This window comes from Cydia pomonella, chromosome 5, assembly GCF_033807575.1.
Source record: "Cydia pomonella isolate Wapato2018A chromosome 5, ilCydPomo1, whole genome shotgun sequence".
Taxonomy (NCBI): Eukaryota; Metazoa; Arthropoda; class Insecta; order Lepidoptera; family Tortricidae; genus Cydia; species Cydia pomonella.
The window spans coordinates 10,929,529-10,948,277 of NC_084707.1; the positions used below are offsets into that span (position 1 = coordinate 10,929,529).

The 18,749-nt window shown below is 36.7% G+C and overlaps 1 protein-coding gene across 2 annotated transcripts in view; it reads right to left on the reverse strand.

Annotated features, from left to right (window-relative positions):
- The window catches only part of LOC133518260 (adenylate cyclase type 8), a 61,868-nt gene that overhangs the window by 11,466 nt on the left and 31,653 nt on the right, over positions 1-18,749 (reverse strand). For both annotated transcript variants that reach the window (XM_061851894.1, XM_061851893.1), the window contains exons 16-20: positions 17,686-17,775; positions 10,720-10,852; positions 9,591-9,673; positions 9,291-9,392; positions 2,926-3,174 (exon numbers count right to left, since the gene is read on the reverse strand). In XM_061851894.1, coding sequence (XP_061707878.1) covers positions 2,926-3,174; positions 9,291-9,392; positions 9,591-9,673; positions 10,720-10,852; positions 17,686-17,775 — 657 coding nt within the window. The remainder of the gene's footprint in view (positions 1-2,925; positions 3,175-9,290; positions 9,393-9,590; positions 9,674-10,719; positions 10,853-17,685; positions 17,776-18,749) is intronic.

An 18,749-nucleotide genomic window follows, 5' to 3' on the forward strand; every position in this document is an offset into this window, starting at 1 on the left:
GGATACAGGAGAGGGTAATATCCATACTGCCTTTTGTACAGGTATCGGGCGAATCGTCTTTGGACTCTCTCCACCATTAACTGGTATTTTTTTTCGCTGGGGTCCCACGCTATGGCTCCAAACTCTAACTTACTTCGGACGTAAGCATTGTACAACAATACCGCTACCCTGATGTTTTTAAACTGCGCTGATACCCTCATAATGAATCCGAGCGTTTTCGTAGCGGCTTTATACATCTGTGTTATATGTGTACGAAAGTCCAGCTCCACATCCAGTTTGAGTCCCAAATCAGATATTTCACTGACTATTCCAAGCGGAAGGTCTCGAAGATGGTATGCAGCGTACACTGGTGAACGAGCCCTAGAAAAAGTGATGATTTTACATTTAGATGCGTTAAATTGCAAGTTGTTAGCATCACTCCAACCTGCAAGAGCCTCAATATCTTTCTGCAGATTGTCACAGTCATCCCGTTCACTAATTTGCAGGAAGAGCTTGAGATCAGTTATATCGGCTAAAACTCATTTTTTCCTAAAAAAAATCGACATTTGAAGTTTTATAATATCTTATCGCTAAAGTTACACATAAAGTCGGGTGTTTTTTTAGGAAAACTTGAGTTCAAGCAGATATAACAAAACACGTGTACATTATTTTTTCCTGTTCTCAAACATATACTATAACAAGCCATTAACTAGCAAGTTGCTTAAGCATCACTTTCCATAGGAGTTAGAAGATTTAGTAACTTTTTAGTACTTCAGAGGACAATTTCTCCCATTAGGTTGAGTTTGGGCAGCTAAGAAAAATACGTGTCCGTTATTTTAGACTACTCTATAACATATATAAATATAAATCAAATCGGAGCCGGACAGTTGGGTACCTTTCCTTGTTAGTAAATTTCATTAATTAAACTTAAATGTTCAGTGTCATCTTACTCACCCATAAATCCTTATTATAAATTTTAAAGGTGCGGCGGTTGACACAATTCAAGGTTTTACCCAAAAATCTATAATAAGATATTGATTGTTGCCAGTGTTGGGCATTCAAGAATAAAATCATGATTGGAATAAGAATTTGTAAGAATAAAATCACGTTGATTTTATTCCCGTCAAAATTATTTCAAATAATTCGATCTGGAATAATTTTTCGATGAGGAAATTGAACTGAAATAAATTATTAAAATAATAATATATTAATAAAATAAAATCATGATTTTTTTATTTGAAATAATATTCTAGGAATAAGAATTGTAACGTGAGATTTTTTCTTAATAAAGCCGATGAAGCTGGTATGTAAGTATGTCATGTATGAAAGTAGGTAGGTATAGTTTGGATCGACTACGGACTGACGCAAATTTTTAGTAAAACTCATGGGATTGTATGGAGCCGCCGCTACTGCAAAATACATTTGTTTAAGTTATGATGACTAGATATATTTTCATGTTTCTAAATTAACTTCGGTGCTTTTAGTGTCCTTGTAGCTACCGAACTTTTATTACTGAGTGATTACATGGTCTTTTTAAATACCTGTTATTTAAAATTTCTTTTTAAAATTAAAATTAAACAGTTTATGGGTGAAACATACATAACGCGCTCCGTATACAGTATAATAATATCTTCAGGATGTTGTTAAAGCTTCCTCGTCATTGCAGTGCGTCAATGTTTGCCGAGGCGCACACGGATGGCTTCCATGCCATCATACGCAAGAGGGTAGCCTCTTTGCTGAGACGAGTGAGAGGCAGCAATAACAGCATCCTGAGGATGTTAGACGGACGCCTCGACTGCCCTATATTAAGGCATTGGGTCAACATTGTAACATGGAGTGCAAAATAAGTGGGAAATAGATAGTGTTATTTAACTTATAGTTTTAATTTTGTTATAAATTTACTAACATTTAGTTTATAGGATTCCGAGTTTAAGTGAGACTAACAAGATATGGATTCAATGAGTCTGAAATAAATAATTTTTATTTTATTTATTTTATTTTAAACGGCAAAATATCATGCTCAAAGATCTTTTGAAGAGCCGCCAGCCACAGGTGTTCAGTAAAACCATAAAACATCAAAGTGTTCGCCAAAACACATCGAATAAGCCGAAAAACGGTGTCTTTATTTTGTTGACTTTAGGAGTTCCTTTGGCCACCTTCTGGCTACATCATCAGACCAGCTTCGTGGCACCATAATATTGCACAGTCACCAAGTTCACCAGATACTCAAGTATACGAAATTTGAGCCAAATCGAACGTCAGGAAGTGGTAGTAAATCGATTCGCAAGATTGACCTAACGACTACTTCAAACTCCATTTTAATTCTAAATAACATGTTATTCCACTAAAACCTTATTTAGAATAACTCCATTTCTGGAATAATTATTCCGTCTTTTATTCTTCATTTAAAATAAAAATTGCATGATTTATTCCATTTCATGTTATTTTAAAATAAAAAGCATGGATTTATTCTTATTCCATTGTGTTGGAATAAGAATAAATTTTTTGTTTTTATTCTTATTCTTATTCGAATAGATTTTTGTCCAACACTGATTGTTGCGGCATGTGAGTTCCCTACCGCAACCAGCTTTGCCAGTGCTATTCATTCTAGACGCCACGTTGAAGGTATTTTCCCCCGATGTCGTTATGCGGCTTATGCGCGGCGTTGATCCCGAATGAAATGAGCCCGTAGTGCAGCCGTTGGCGCAGGCTCGGATTTAGAGACGTAGGGCCCCTAAGCATTTGGTATGGTACTTAGAATTTAGGAGGGGCCCCCTTCTCCATCTCAAAACCATTGGTAGGTTACCTGGGCCTCTAGGCCCGGGCTTGGTGGGCCTGGGCGGAGTTACCCTCCCTCCCTTCACCTCTTCCTCCACCGGCCCTGCATTGACGCCTAGGTACAGGAGAAAGTACTTGCTTTTTGCTATCCGCCTTATGTTGGTTTACCTGTATGCAACCAGCTTTGCCGGTGCTCTCCATCCTTGATGCAACGTTGACGGTGTTGCCCCAGATATCGTAATGCGGCTTGCGTGCACCAATAACGCCCGCAGTAATGGGCCCGTGGTTGACGCCCAGCCGCAGCACGAAGTGGTTGAAGGACTGCTCGTTGATGGCGGCCAGCACGCGCTGCAGCTCCAGCGCGAACTCCACCAGGCATGCCAGGTGCGCCCAGCGCACCAGTGTCCCGTCTGATGGCTGATTAACAATAGTACATTATGATACTAGTGTGCTAAGTTGGTCATTACACACGAGGCGATATTGTGCGCGCGAGCTGTAAGCGAGCGCGCAATAAGAAAGCCGATGTGGGTAATGACCAATGCACACGCGTTTCATACGACGTTTTTCAACACACTTGCGAGGAAAAAACAAAACTTATAAATCAGATTTTTTTGTCAAAACAGTAAAGGTACAATTTTCAAAATGGTGACTTACAGTTTTAACATCGAATAATTGCACCAAAGCGTACTGGGCTTGTAGGCACTTATTCGCCAGTTCTTTGGAATAAGCTACTAACACGTTTTCCAAGAAAGACTGGGCGTTTTTGCTGATTTTCCATTGAATAAAAGTTTCATATGCCGCCAATTATTTTTCACCCGATTTTGATGGTAAAAAGCTATCGTTCTCGGGTGAATATCCCAAGCAATAAAATTTGATGGCAAGACTGAAAACGCTGGTGCAGAAAGTCAAAATAGTCATATACTATTTTTTTTTGGAAACATCTCTTAGCTATCGACCTCGGGCAATAACTAATATTAAAATATTAAATAATTTAATCATTGAAAAAATGAAAATAAACGCCCAATTTTTCATTCAGGTGGGTTGTCCGGAACCCAGTTATTCTTGTTTAATGCCGCATAACTCTAAAACTATACAAGATATCAAATTAGTTTTTAGTTCACTATAATACCATATCAATAAAGAACCCTTTAAAATATTACTTGCTTACTAACTCTTTAATAAATCCCCTTATTATGCGTAAAGAAATTTGTGCGGCAAAATAATCCTTATTACCGCGGACAAATTTCATCGACGTTTATTGGCTAAGTTTGACTTCGTACGCCCCCCCCCCGCCTCCTGCGCACTTTGAGAGTCAGCTGTGCCGCGGCTCTCACCGCAAGAAGACGTCGATGTGATGCCGAATAGATCCGCTACACACGTGAGTAATGTCATTTCGATGTACGGGGACAAAAAAAATATCATTCCGGAGTTTGCTATATCTTTTTAGTTTCATATTTGTTATTTTTCAAATATTTACAGATCGTGTATTTTGTACTTGTGATTTTAAATGTCGCGATAGTTAATAAATGTGGGATTTAGTTATTTTTTTATAATTTTATTTCACCTCGGTTTATCATTCCACTAATTTCATTCCGGTGATTTCGGTGTAGTAAAATGGCTTTAATACCCACCAGAATGAAAATAACACCGGAATGATATCAAAAGTAGGTGGAGTTTTACATCATTCCCTTGCATACTTATCATTCACGTGCGAGTCATTTTTTTCATTCCGGTGGAAAAATGTCATTCAGGTGGAGTGTCATATCATTCCTGTGTATACATATCATTCACGTGCGAGTCAATTTTTTTAATTTCCGATAATTCTCAAAAGGCTTAAGATATCAAGTGCTCTGTAAGAGGCTTATCAAAGAACAGTCTGAGGTGTCGATTGACATTAAAAGAAACATCGAAGAAACGTAAATAAAGAATTACACCGGAATGACACAAAAACTAGTACTGTTGAAATTGACCCTCTCGGCTCTTGCCTCTATTAGTATTACTGGCAGCGTCAATTTTATGTGTTCTTCATTTTCAATGCTTGAAAATGACATGTTCGTTGATATGTAAACTAAAAACATGCAAAACTATTCCAATTTTATGACAAATACGGAAAATGGTTGGCGCGTTATTTTTTTTATGCACGATTCCAATGCGCGCTTTAAGGAAAAGGCGCGAACGAAATCGACAAACAGCCAATTTAAAAAATGTAAAAAAGCTAATATTTTTGTATTTCTATTCGACGGATGGAGATCAAATCGATAAAATTGTATGTTTATTCATTAATGTAATTTACGAGATAATTTAATCTATAAATTATGTTTGGTGTGATAAAACCTCTTTGAACTAACATTTGAAACCTCATAGTTGGTTTAAAAAAAAATGTATTACTCGACCACATTAAGAAGGCTCCGTTTCCATGCATATTATTTGCAATCAATTGCCTTTTTAAATCAGTCGGATAATATAATGAAAAAGCCTAAGTGTTATAGGGAGCATGCATGAACTATAGGAGGCAGCACAGGAGCCGTCAGATTTTTGGCGCGAGGCGTCAATGTGATGTTTTTTGTTCCGATGTAGCCCACAAGATGGCAGAACCTACTATGCACAAGAAAACACGTGACGTGTACATGTGCATGTTTATGGTTCCGATTCAGGCCACAAGATGGCAGACCCTCCAACGCGCACGGTCCCTATCTTATACCTTTAAACGAGCAATTCTTGTATATATATATATTTCTGTGATCTCGGAAACGACTCTAACGATTTCGCTGAAATTTGGTATATGGAGGTTTTTGGGGGTATACAATCTATCTAGATTAGTCTTATGTTTGGGAAAACGCGTGTTTTCAAGTTTTCATGCGTTTTTCTTTCGACGCAGAATATGGTCGCTAATTTCGTATTGCTGGCCACTGTCCGTCTGGTCCAGCGGGTTAAGACGCGGACTGCTAAACGAGTGTTACGGGTTCGAATCTCGCCCGGTGACTAACTATTGTTTTTTTTTATATGTTCAAGTTTATATATAATTTTTTAATTTTTATTGTTTTAGACAAGTTTAATTAAGTAAAAAAATTACCTATGTAATAAGAGAAATTGACAATAGATGGCGTTACTCTGTGACAAGTGCTGTAAGGTTAAAATCGATTGTAAATAATAATAATTGTCAGTTCACATTTTACTTTTTAAGTTTATGTAGATTATCACCTATAGGGAGCGTGCATGAACTGTAGGAGGCAGCACAGGAGCCGTCAGATTTTTGGCGCGAGGCGTAAATGTGATGTTTATTGTTCCGATGTAGCCCACAAGATGGCAGCACTTACTATGCACAAGAAAACACGTGACTTGTAAATGTACATGTTTATGGTTCCGATTCAGGTCACAAGATGGCAGACCCTCCAACGCGCACGGTCCCTATACACCATCATATTACAATAAATAGTTATAACCGAGTCGCCCAGGTACTAATATACTGAAAAAGCACGCGTGTTTAATATCTAGGATTATGAGCCAAAAATCGGTGGAATAAAAACGACGTTTTGAGCAAGTGTGTTGAAATAGTACATTACGATACAAGTGCGAAAAATAGGAAACTCGAAACGAGTGGCGATAAATTAAAACACGACCGAAGGGAGTGTTTTAAATCGACACGAGTTGCGAATTACATATTCGCACATGTATCGTACAACGTTTTACAGTACATATGGCCCTTTAAATGTTCGACACAGTAACGTAATATGCTAATTTTCGCACTAGTGCGGTAAAGTAGCGCCATATGTACTGTAAAAACTATTTATTGGTACCTAATGTAAAAACATCTAGAGAATTGAAATTCTGTACTACTAAATAATAGATTGGTAACCTAAGCAAGGGATGAAAAGCATCCATTTTTGTCAAGGTAGCGAGTCGGAAATGGTCTTTTCACCCGAGTTAAACACTCTACTTTTCATCAAATACGAGGTAAGTAAGTAAAACACATTTGCATTAAAAAAAACGGCTATGTATAAACTTTAGTAGTATTCTTGAGGGTCTACTATCAAATAATAATTAAGGTTAAAAAAATCGTTATTTATGGAATGGGGAGTTGATTATCAAAACGGTTTTTTTTAACAAATCCATTTAAACCAAAATTTTAATTGTTTATCGTAAAAAAAAAACCTAATTAGAAAGTAAGTACAGTGCTCTAGAGCAGAAACGTATCATTTTCTACACATTATTTAGAACAATAACAATCCACTTTCAGAGCATGAGAAATGAAAACATATTTGCTTGATACAGCACTCGTGGCATGCAGGTCAAACGGGTACCTCTAACTGCCATTGATTTTGATTTTGAGGTTCTATATAGTATTCCCCTTTTTGTAATTAAGAAGATTCACTGTGTTAAAACCGGTAAAAACCGAATATAAATAGGTCGCCTCGCCTCGCCTATTACCTGTATGTTGTAGTCATCATCAAGAAGGTAAAACAACTAACAGGAGTAAGTAGCGTTATCTTACTTCGGTCATTTTGTATGCTTATAGAACTAGGTAAATGATACAACTGAGTGTACACGGTTATAAAAGCTTGATACTCGTCATCGTAACTGACATATAATACTCTGATCGTCTTACAACACAGCTAGTCACGGCTTAATCAAGTCCTTTTAAAGCGTAAAGCAATGTCTGTAGCAAGACGCGTTTCTATATTAATTTTACTCCTCATGTTTTTCTATATTGCATTCCCTTGTTTAATTTATTCACAGAGTTAATTGAAATGGACAAATAGTATATTGCTGTTACTTATTTATCTTTAATCTGTGAAGTTACGTAGTCAGCACCAGACCCACCTAACACTAGTACTACTACTTGTTGCAGTCAGTAGCTAGCATTTATTATTTTCAAACCACTTTTATCTAAAGATTTAAAAAGTAAAGATAGGCCCGTTCACATAATGCCGAGCGAACATACGCCCCAACGAACATGAATTGTGCACAAACGCAATTTGCGCACCAACGAACTGGGCGCGTAGACAAGATGCCAATCGTTCACGCTCCGTAGCGTAGCGTAATTATCTCTCTTTATCACTCTTCCATATTAGTGCGACAGTGACAGTTGCCTTTCGTTCGCTACGGAGCGTTACTGATTGGCATCTTGTCTACGCACCCTGGCCCACTTCGTAGTGCCCGTAAGTACAACGTAAAACGTAGGCAACACTGCAAGTTTTTAGAAAAGGCCACTTAGAGTTCATATAACAAAAAGAGGCATATAATTTATGAAAATATAACTCTTTATAATTTTTGAGGTATATATGCCATTTGGTCGTTTCTTGTGTTTCAGGATTGTTGGCAGGATTATTCCACTTTCGACTCAAGATTTTTTCGTGCCACTATTTTAAACAGTTTTCATGGTGGGCTCAGCCAACAACAGAGTTACAATAGGCTTCAGTTATATTTTCATAATGAAGGCTAATTCTCGTACGTCTGTATATTCTTAACATTTTAAATATAATCGCTTTTATAGTTCTTTAACGGATGATCATAGACAAAAGCATGTCATTCAAGAGCAACGTTAAACGTTTACGTTGCAGTTGTGCCGTTAATAAAGAATTTATTGACACAAAATTGTATAGGGACCGTGCGCGTTGGAGGGTCTGCCATCTTGTGACCTGAATCGGAACCATAAACATGTACATTTACAAGTCACGTGTTTTCTTGTGCATAGTAAGTGCTGCCATCTTGTGGGCTACATCGGAACAATAAACATCACATTTACGCCTCGCGCCAAAAATCTGACGGCTCGGCTCCTGTGCTGCCTCCTACAGTTCATGCACGCTCCCTATATCATCAGTTTCTGACATCCCTCAGTATTCACATGACACTGTTAAGAAATTCTTGCATAAATATTTATTTGAATGAAGAATGAGCTGTGTGCGCTGCAGGGTAATCCTATCCTAATGAAAATTTGTACCCGTGATCAGAAAAAGTTAAAGCACGCATTCATGCGTGAGTAATAAAGAGTGACGGCCTAAGTAATTACTTCAGCTTTTTCTAACGTTCAACTAATTATTTTACTATAAGTTAATACTTTTATCGCTAACTGTACTATTAAAATGAGTGAACTTGTGCTGTAACAGACCAGTGAATACACAAATCGATCACTACAGGGTGTCTTGACTTCATAGACAATCGAATAAAGTTTAAAAAAAATACTTGGTCATAAATTAATCGATTTTGTTTTAAATAGTGATTCCTGTAGGGCTAAGATGGTCGGCTCTTTATCATTTGTCACCATGCCTGGCACGTTCTAACAAGTATGTAAGCATTGTAAGCGTGAAAGTGACGGACATAGTGACAAGTGATAAAAATGGAACCATGCTGCCACAGCTGATTTCTTGCCATAATCAACCACTGTAGTTTTATGAAGACTGAGCCTCCGGCTCCGGCCGCGACTTCTTACTCTTTCTCACAACTTAGTAGTAGTATCTTGTTCCGTGCTTACAACCCTTCATATTAATATCACCCCCGTGGGCCCTGGGAGTGAATTTTGATGAAGATAATACCTGCATTTGTCGAGTGGGGTTTAGGCCTGATGCTGCCATATATGTGGAACTGATTGTTTTTATTTTAATGATGTCTTTGCTGAATTTTGCATCCTCTAACAGCTGAAAATAAACATAAAATATGAACAATATAGCTAATTTAGATTTTTAAAAATGTAAGTAAGCAAGAATTTATTAAGCACCTAGTACTTACGTACTTACTATTGAGAGTACAAACAATAGTAAACTTTATTACAATGCGTGCTCGATTAGATACCTACAAATTAAAGATTAGTAGTAGTATGTTATAATTATAGTTACCAAATCAAAATCAGATATGACTTCATTCAGAAATCGTAAGCATTCCAAGCCTTGGTTATTAACGGTCTCTTCCGAGTAGAACTCTGAAAAAAAAACGTAAATATTTAAGATTGAGACATAAGTAACCATATAAATTAAGGAGAAGTCTAAAACAAATGTCATCGGATTTTATATATAGTTTTGGAAATAATTTTTAGAGAGTTACTTGAATATGTATTTTTAAAAGGGTCACTCAGGTTACTCATTTAAGTCGATACAGCTCGAAGCTCCATAAGAAGGAGCTTATAGTTATAATCTTATAATATTGCCTACAATGTTACGCCATATAAGTATGTATACGCCAGCTGCCGTATAGACGATTAAATAAAGAAGAAGGAGCCTCATCTGGAGCCACATGCGTCTGCGTCGGTCAGCCAACGCGTGTGGCTCTAGATTAAGCTCCTCGTTATGGAGAGAAACATGTCGAGGAATTTTCGACTTATTAAACATGAGTAACCCGTTTTATTAACCGAGTGTTAGCGGAGGTCTCCGTTTCTGCTAGGGCAAAAACGCCTTCGTTTATCCAGATGTTCTCCTCTAGAGGACGCAGTTCTCAACAGATTCTCGTGAAATTTTAGGAGCAGTTTCGATACTTTCGATGGTTAAAAAGATTTTTTTTATCGATACATTTTTCGTTTTTATTCAAAATAACGGAGCTATACAATTATAATGGCACCAATCATGGGACATTTAAGAGAATATTTGGAGTATTTTTGATATTTCACCAACATCTTTAAAAATTCTACCGCTTAATGCTTTAAAAGTGGAATGTCCAATTCGTCCTTTATGTTTTCTATGTATTTAATGAAAGCTACTGCAATTAGTCTTAACCAATTAAAACTATGGTTTTTTGCTCGAGTCATGGCATGAATGGCGCCATTAATTTTCAAACTAACAAATATCAATGAAAAATTTAACTTAAGCAGCTCTTTGGCTCTTGTTTATAGTAAAATGTTGCAGGCGATAAAAATCCGATGGTAAATACTTGTTTTTGCTGAATTTGTCTATACTATATCATCACTGGTGCCTGTTCCATTATAGGGTTTACTATAGTATACTTAATATGTCTGAGTCCCAGTGTTTTAGTTACCTGAGAAATTGGGCATGGAAGCAAACAGCACGCCGACTTCAGCGTAGCTCTGGCTGTAGAGGTCGCGGTGGTGGTGCCGCGCGCCCATGAAGTGCCGCGCCACGTGTGGCGGCAGCACGTTGTGCACCAAAGCCTGCGAGGTTATTCATTCATAATTATAAAACGGCCTCCTAGCTTAGTCGGTAGTGACCCTGCCTACGAAGCAGAAGGTCCCGGGTTTGAATCCCGGTAAGGGCATTTATTTGTGTGCTTGTCGCGAATACTTTTTTTATATATAGTTATGGTCTTTATATTTAGTTATGGTCGTTATGGATGTTATTTATTTTATTTATTTATTTAATCTTTATTGCACAAAAGAAAACAATCTTATCGTACAAAAGGCGGACTTAATGCCACGAGGCATTCTCTACCAGTCAACCTTAAGGCTAAGCAGAGAGATTGTGAGCGGTGCTACAATTACAATAGCAAAACAAATCAATCAATGTTATCTATGTATCTAAGTGTATATACGTATATATATATATAGTTGCCTAGTGCCCATGGTACAAGCTATGCCTAGTTTGAGGCTAGGTCTATCTGTGGACGCTTACTGGATCGGACTAAGAAAATGCTGCAACTATAATTCAAAATGCTAGTGCCCATTTCTGTTTTCCTATTCGCCGACGTGCTGGCATCACTCCTTTTTTAAATCGATACAATCTGATGAATATGGCCTCCCATAGATCCAATGGCTAGGTGTGTCCCTAGCCATTGGACAAAGCCGAAATGTACATATGCATTAGGGCAGGGGTGGCCAACTTGATTAGACTCAAGATCTCCTGTTTACTAACGAAACCCTGTGCGATCTACCAATTACATACTTCTTGAAACCTTAAATGAAACTAATCTACGTATTTATATTTTTTGCCTTGCCGCGATCGACTGGACTAACAGTCGCGATCGACCGGTCGATCGCGATCGACCTATTGGCTACCCCTGCATTAGGGTATTTAGAACTAGTGTACAAAGTATGATAACAACCGGTGTAGCCGTTTCGAAGAAATTAACAAATTACCATTTACAGTACATATGGGGCTACTTTATAGCACTAGTGCGAGAAGTAGCATATTACGTTACTGTGTCGAACATTTAAAGGGCCATATGTACTGTAAAACGTTGTACGATACATGTGCGAATAGGTAATTCGCAACTCGTGTCGATTTAAAACACTCCCTTCGGTCGTGTTTTAATTTATCGCCACTCGTTTCGAATTTCCTATTTTTCGCACTTGTATCGTAATGTACTATTTTAGGGTTCCGTAGCCAAATGGCAAAAAACGGAACCCTTATAGATTCGTCATGTCCGTCTGTCTGTCCGATTATGTCACAGCCACTTTTTTCGGAAACTATAAGAGCTATACTGTTCAAACTTGGTAAGTAGATGTATTCTATGAACCGCATTAAGATTTTTACACAAAAATAGAAAAAAAAAACAATAAATTTTGGGGGTTCCCCATACTTAAAACTGAAACTCAAAAAATCTTTTTTCATCAAACCCATACGTGAGGGGTATCTATGGAAAGGTCTTTAAAAATGATATTGAGGTTTCTAGTATCATTTTTTTCTAAACTGAATAGTTTGCGCGAGAGACACTTCCAAAGTGGTAAAATGTGTCCCCCCCCCCCCGTAACTTCTAAAATAACAGAATGATAAATCTAAAAAAAATATATGATATACATTGCCATGCAAACTTCCATCAAAAATTGGTTTGAACGACATCTAGTAAGTAGTTTTTTTTAATACATCATAAAATTAAAAAAAAAATTAAAAATTTCATCAAATCCAAAAAAAAATAGAAAAAAAAACAATAAATTTTGGGGGTTCCCCATACTTAAAACTGAAACTCAAAAAATCTTCTTTCATCAAATCGATACGTGTGGGGTATCTATGGAAAGGTCTTTAAAAATGATATTTAGGTTTCTAATATCATTTTTTTCTAAACTTAATAGTTTGCGCGAGAGACACTTCCAAAGTGAAAAAACGTGCCCCCCCCCCCCCTGTAACTTCTACAATAACAGAATGAAAAATCTAAAAAAAATATATGATATACATTACCATGCAAACTTCCACCGAAAATTGGTTTGAACGCTAGATCTCGTTCAAACCAGTAGGTAGTATTTTTTTTTAATACGTCATAAATGGTACGGAACCCTTCATGGGCGAGTCCGACTCGCACTTGGCCGCTTTTTTTTACTTTGGAGCAACCTGTATGTGTTAGTAGCTCCTAAGGTAATGTCCTCAAAGAATAGTATGGAACCTTCTTCGACCTTTTTGATTATATTTTTTTATTTATGACACACAAGCTTCTGACTTTTGAAAAATGTCATCATTTTCAAATATTTCGAACAAATTGTCAAAAACACTGCCAAAGATTAACACAGTGTGTTTCTTTTTGTTGTCGATTATTGCAAATAACTTTTGTTCGAATTTTTTTTTTATCTTTTGTTCTAATTAAAAAAATATTAACGTCAGAGCATTCCTGAGAAGTAACCCTAAGTGGGATTTCAGGGTTTGCCCAATGGCTAAGGTCACGCTGTATATTAATTTGTGTATGATGATTTATGTTCTTTTTGTGCTAATCAATTATTCTTATCTTATCTTATCTGGTTAAGATTGCCCCCCAAATATTTATTTTTGATTTGTTATAATTTTTTTGTTACTTAAAATTATTTTAATGTAACTATCTAGTTATAAATCTTTACGAACCCATTTTGCATGTATAACCAGCCTTATATTTGAATTTGTATTCATTCTTATTGGCTTATATTTTTAACTGGCATCTAAAATTATGTAACAGCAGCATTTATTAGGCATGTACTAATATAATTTGGATGTTTATTAATATTTTAGCGCCAATTAATTGACTGAAGTGTTAGCGAAGGTCTCCGTTTTGGCCGTTCTTATGTCCGGGTGTACTCCTCTACAGATCGCAATTCTTAACCGATACTCGTGAAATTTTGTGATCAGATTCTATGAGTAAATATATATTTTTTGGACGATCCAGCTTTTGAAATACAATAGCGTCTATGGCGCTTAAGACCATTGTGAATTCACATAACGAATCAGGGTAATTTCACGAGACTGTAACTTCAGTTACCAATTTTTTCGTGTGTTCTTACATTAATTAAGCAAATTTAAGTGTCTGTATGTCTGGCGTAGCCCTACAGGTAGATATCTGGATACTTAAATTTACTTAATTAATGTAAGAACACACGAAAGAATTGGTAACTGACGTTACAGTCGCGTGGAATTACCCATCAATGAACTAAGTATTTTTCACTTTTATATTTTCTAAGCGTAACGCGAGGTCTACAGCTCACAGAGCCACTAGTTTAGATAAGCACCAAACAGTAGCCATCATACTATTAATAACTGACAGCTAAATTAAGCCTACCAAAAATAAACAAAAAAACCTGAGATAATAGGTAATGGGCTTCTAAAATAATAACTTGGCATCTTATAGTATAAAAAGAAGCGTTGGTGGCCTAACCCTAGCGGTAAAGAAACTTTTGAGCCGCATATCTCAGATTCAAATCCCGGTTAGTGCTAATGAGTTGGAAGTTATTTATAAAACATCATTTATCATGTACCGGTATTCTCGCAACTCGAAAATTTTTTGCCAAATTTTTATATCATCGACCGTGTGTTTTTTCAAGCAGTAATTATTCTAAATTATGAAAAAGGCATCCTGTAGTAGTCATAAGGTTAGGTTAGGTTTGTGACCCTTCTGAAATCCGACAACTTTCGAAAAAACCGCGTTCAGGCAAATTAAAATTTGGCAAATGAAACTTCGGACAAAGTTGGTAGTAGCGATAGGTAACACATGGCACAGACGTCAGAAGGTCATTTGGTTCTTTTTTTTCGTAAAAACTAGTGACGGAGCCTATTCTTCGAATTAGGGTTTCAAAGTGGACCCCAGGCGGCATCTTTAGAATGCAACTGGGTAAACGCTAAGATGAGTAGAAGAATCTAAAGTTGTAACCATGATCCAAATTTTAACCCCCTTATTCATAAACGTGTACTAAAGTTACGATGCCGCTAATAATCGTTTGTCCCTTTCCATCATACCGATGCGTCGGAAAGGGACAAAAGATTATTAGCGGCATCGTAACTTTAATACACGTTTATGAATAAGGGGATGTATATGTTTTTGTTTGTTAAGAGCTTATTTTTAAAAATAATAGCTGGTCGTTATTTTAAAAAAGGCTCCTTAAAGTAGTCTAAGCTTTTGTTGAAAATATTTTATTTTTTTGGTATATGCCTATACTAAAACATTAGCTGTAACGACATTAAAATACAACTCATATTGAGATTTATATGGCTCTGATTTTGGTTCTAACCTACTCGTTTAAGTATCCATTACTATTTTTAAACTCGAATTCAATTACTTACAAGGAAAGGTACCCAACTATCCGGTTCCGATTTGATTTATATTTATATATGTTATAGAGTAGTCTAAAATAACAGACACGTATTTTTTTTTTAGCTGCCCAAACTCAATCTATTGGGAGAAATTGTCCTCCAAAGTACTAAAAACTTACTAAATCTTCCAACTCCTATAGAAAGTGATGCTCGAGCAACTTGCTAGTTAATGACTTGTTTGAGTATATGTTTGAGAACAGGAAAAAATAATGTACACGTGTTTTGTTATATCTGCTTAAACTCAAGTTTTCCTCAAAAAAAAACACCCGTCTTTATGTGTAACTTTAGCGATAAGATATTATAAAACTTTGAATGTCGATTTTTTTAGGAAAAAATGAGTTTTAGCCGATATAACAAAACACGTGCTCATTATTTTTTGCTTCTTTCAAACATATACTCAAACCAGCCATTAACTAGCAAGTTGCTTCAGCATCACTTTCTACAGGAGTTAGAAGATTTAGTACTTTGGAGGACAATTTCTCCCAATAGGTTGACTTTGGGCAGCTTAAAAAAAATACGTGTCCGTTATTTTAGACTACTCTATAACATATATAAATATAAATCAAATCGGAACCGGACAGTTGGGTACCTTTCCTTGTTAGATACTCCGTTAAATACGCGCCACACTTTTTTACGGGGTTAGTTTTGCACAATGTAATTTTGACGGAGGTGAATTTCATATATTTTTCCTCAGTCTCCCGTCGTTCACGAGCTGTGTAAAAGGTTAAAAACAGCGATTGATAATTAACAAAAAATCCCAAATGCCAGCTGTATTTTTCCAATTTTGACCTACCAAATTTACATCTGACATATTTATGTGCCACCTAACTAAACGTCGCAGGTGCCCTATAAGATGAACAACACAATGTATTAATACACAATGTATTACGAAACCTTAATTGCCTTTAAACATCGAACAAATAATAAGCCCTTAAAATAAAATAATAAATTATCCTACAAAAATATTGCATTTAAAACATGTTCTATTATATTGCATGAAACCGTCTACCTAGAGTTGGTTTCCATTGACATGTATTTTCAAGTGACAACGCTACAGCCAATCACAGCGCCTCATTTTATAATAGACCAATCGTAATTCGGGTGGTTTAAATTGACTAATCATGGTCAAATGAAGTTTCGTCGAAGAAAACAAGACCTGAACTTTGACGAGTTGCAATTGGTCCGTTATGAGTATTGCGTGTTTTAATAGTGGGGCCACTTTTACGCTGATAATTTGTTTGACGTTAGTCTTCTATGTTTTTTCGTTCGCTGGATAGAATCGACGGGATGTATTTTAAATTCATTAAATGCGATGTAATCTGTTCAAATAATTTTATTTTATTAATAAGTATAATAAAAATACGAAATGGTCTGTAACCGTACCAACACTAGAGATTTAGAAAAAAATATTTTCTAGTGATGGCGCCATACCTGTGACCTATGCTCGGTAAGATGGCAGCACTTTTTGATATTTAACAAATTTAACACATATCAGTGAATGAATAAGGATTAAAGTCAAATGGCGTTCTAAAAGTATTCATCATGTATCGAAGGATGGCAGTGAATTTACTGTGGCTACAAAGTTTACTTTGACAATCCACAGGCACAGCTTCAAGACACACCAATCAGTTGCATCCTAAACTTTCTTATACTACGATACAATAGCCTATGTTCTCTATTGTTAAATGTGTGGGTCTCCATTGTACTCTATTGTTACTCCGTCAAACCATACTAAATGTATTAAATAGTTTGACGGAGTTGAGTCTGACCGCAGTCATATAATTTGAGCCTGTGTGGACGCCACCGCACGCAACAGAAAAGAGCGGTTGCGCTCTTATTCTACAAGAATACGCGAGAGCCACAATTTCTGTGGAGCCCGCGATTAGTCTGTCTTCAATAGGTACTTAGTACCGTAGGGTAGTTATTACCGTAGATACGCTCAACTTCTAGATACATATTGGCCAGAACAGAATAGATGTGCCCGATGCATCGTTTGCTTTTGTATAACTACATAGGTATATTATTTCCGCACATATTTGAGAGAAATATATTTAAATATAAAGCCATAAAATATATTTAAATATTTACTGCTTTAAAAATGAAATATTTTGTAACATAATACTTACTTACAAACCTGCTTATGATAATATTTACAGTAATTTACAACCTTATTGTTTTTTAATAATTCATGACTGTATACTGATAACCTTCGCCTTTAAATCAACTCACTGCCTGTCCGAATATTCAAATAAAAAAACATGCAGAACCATTTTTTTTATTTCACCTTAGATAGGTCAGGACGCATCTGAACAAAAATTAAAAAATGGCATTTCTCGCGGGACCATTAAATACGGCTTTTTAATGGTAACACCTACGTATAAGAATTGACTTCGTTGTGTGTGAGTGATATCCGTCTGCTTGACTTTTGTATTTGTGACAAAATGCTAAGTATAGAGTCATTTAGTTTTACGAATATGGAGGTAATAATTACGGGGTTATACTGTACCTGGTTTCGACGCCGCAGGTCGGCCGCCTGCTCGGCCTGGCCGCGCATACGCTCGCCGCGCGAGTGACGCGCGCGCTCCAGCGACTCCATCTAAAACCAAACAAACACTATAAATAGCTAAGCTCAGGGTTACCCCTAAGTACGGAACTATTAATCTCGGTTTCCGTTTATTTATTGTTGTTACTGGGGAAATAAAATATTGCCAAAATATCAACCCCCATACAGGTAACCTCTTATAATCAAGTAGAGGTATTATATCTAACGGCGCGCGCTTTATTTGATTCGATTATTTGTTTAATAGTATTGTAAAATTATTTAAACGGGTTATTGTGATTGTTATTGACATTGACAAGTTGATAGATTCTAAGAGCGGGTAATCCCGAATGGAGTTGTAAGTGTCATGGCGGCTCGGGTCGTCATTCGTTGACAGCGCCCCGCACGAGATGGTCGCTTACAAACCCATTGGCTCTTAATCGTGATTTATTTCTGTAATCATCGAATATTTTTGGTGTTAGTTAATTAAAACAAGGAATACAGTGATTTGATTGTATCGTGAGATTTATTATTTCGTGGAAACCTGCACGTGCACGCCCACACGACATCAATATGTCAGACACGCCTTCAGACACGCCTGTTCGGCCCCCCGATACCCCGACATATCTATAATTTTCATTATTATTAATTGGGAGAATCAACTTTTTAGCGTCACTCGTTGCCATGGTTACGATTAGTTGTCCAGGGGACAAAAGTTCATTGAAATACTGGTTTTATGGTACTTAAATGTATCAAACTTGCGTTTTTGTTGTCGTTATAACCAATGTCCATAATGGGCCCCCTACTAAGCATGTTAATAGAACGGCATACAACGTCTCTTCAAACAAACTGTGCCACTGTTGTCCCTTGGACAACGGGACAGGATAACAAAACAAAAAAAGTTGATTCACCCAATTGGTTATTTAAGATTTCTAATGGTTAATTTCATACATTCGTGAAGATATTTACTAAGGCAGGGATCGACAAACCGCGGCTCGCGTGCCGCATATGGCTCTTTGAAAGTACAGACT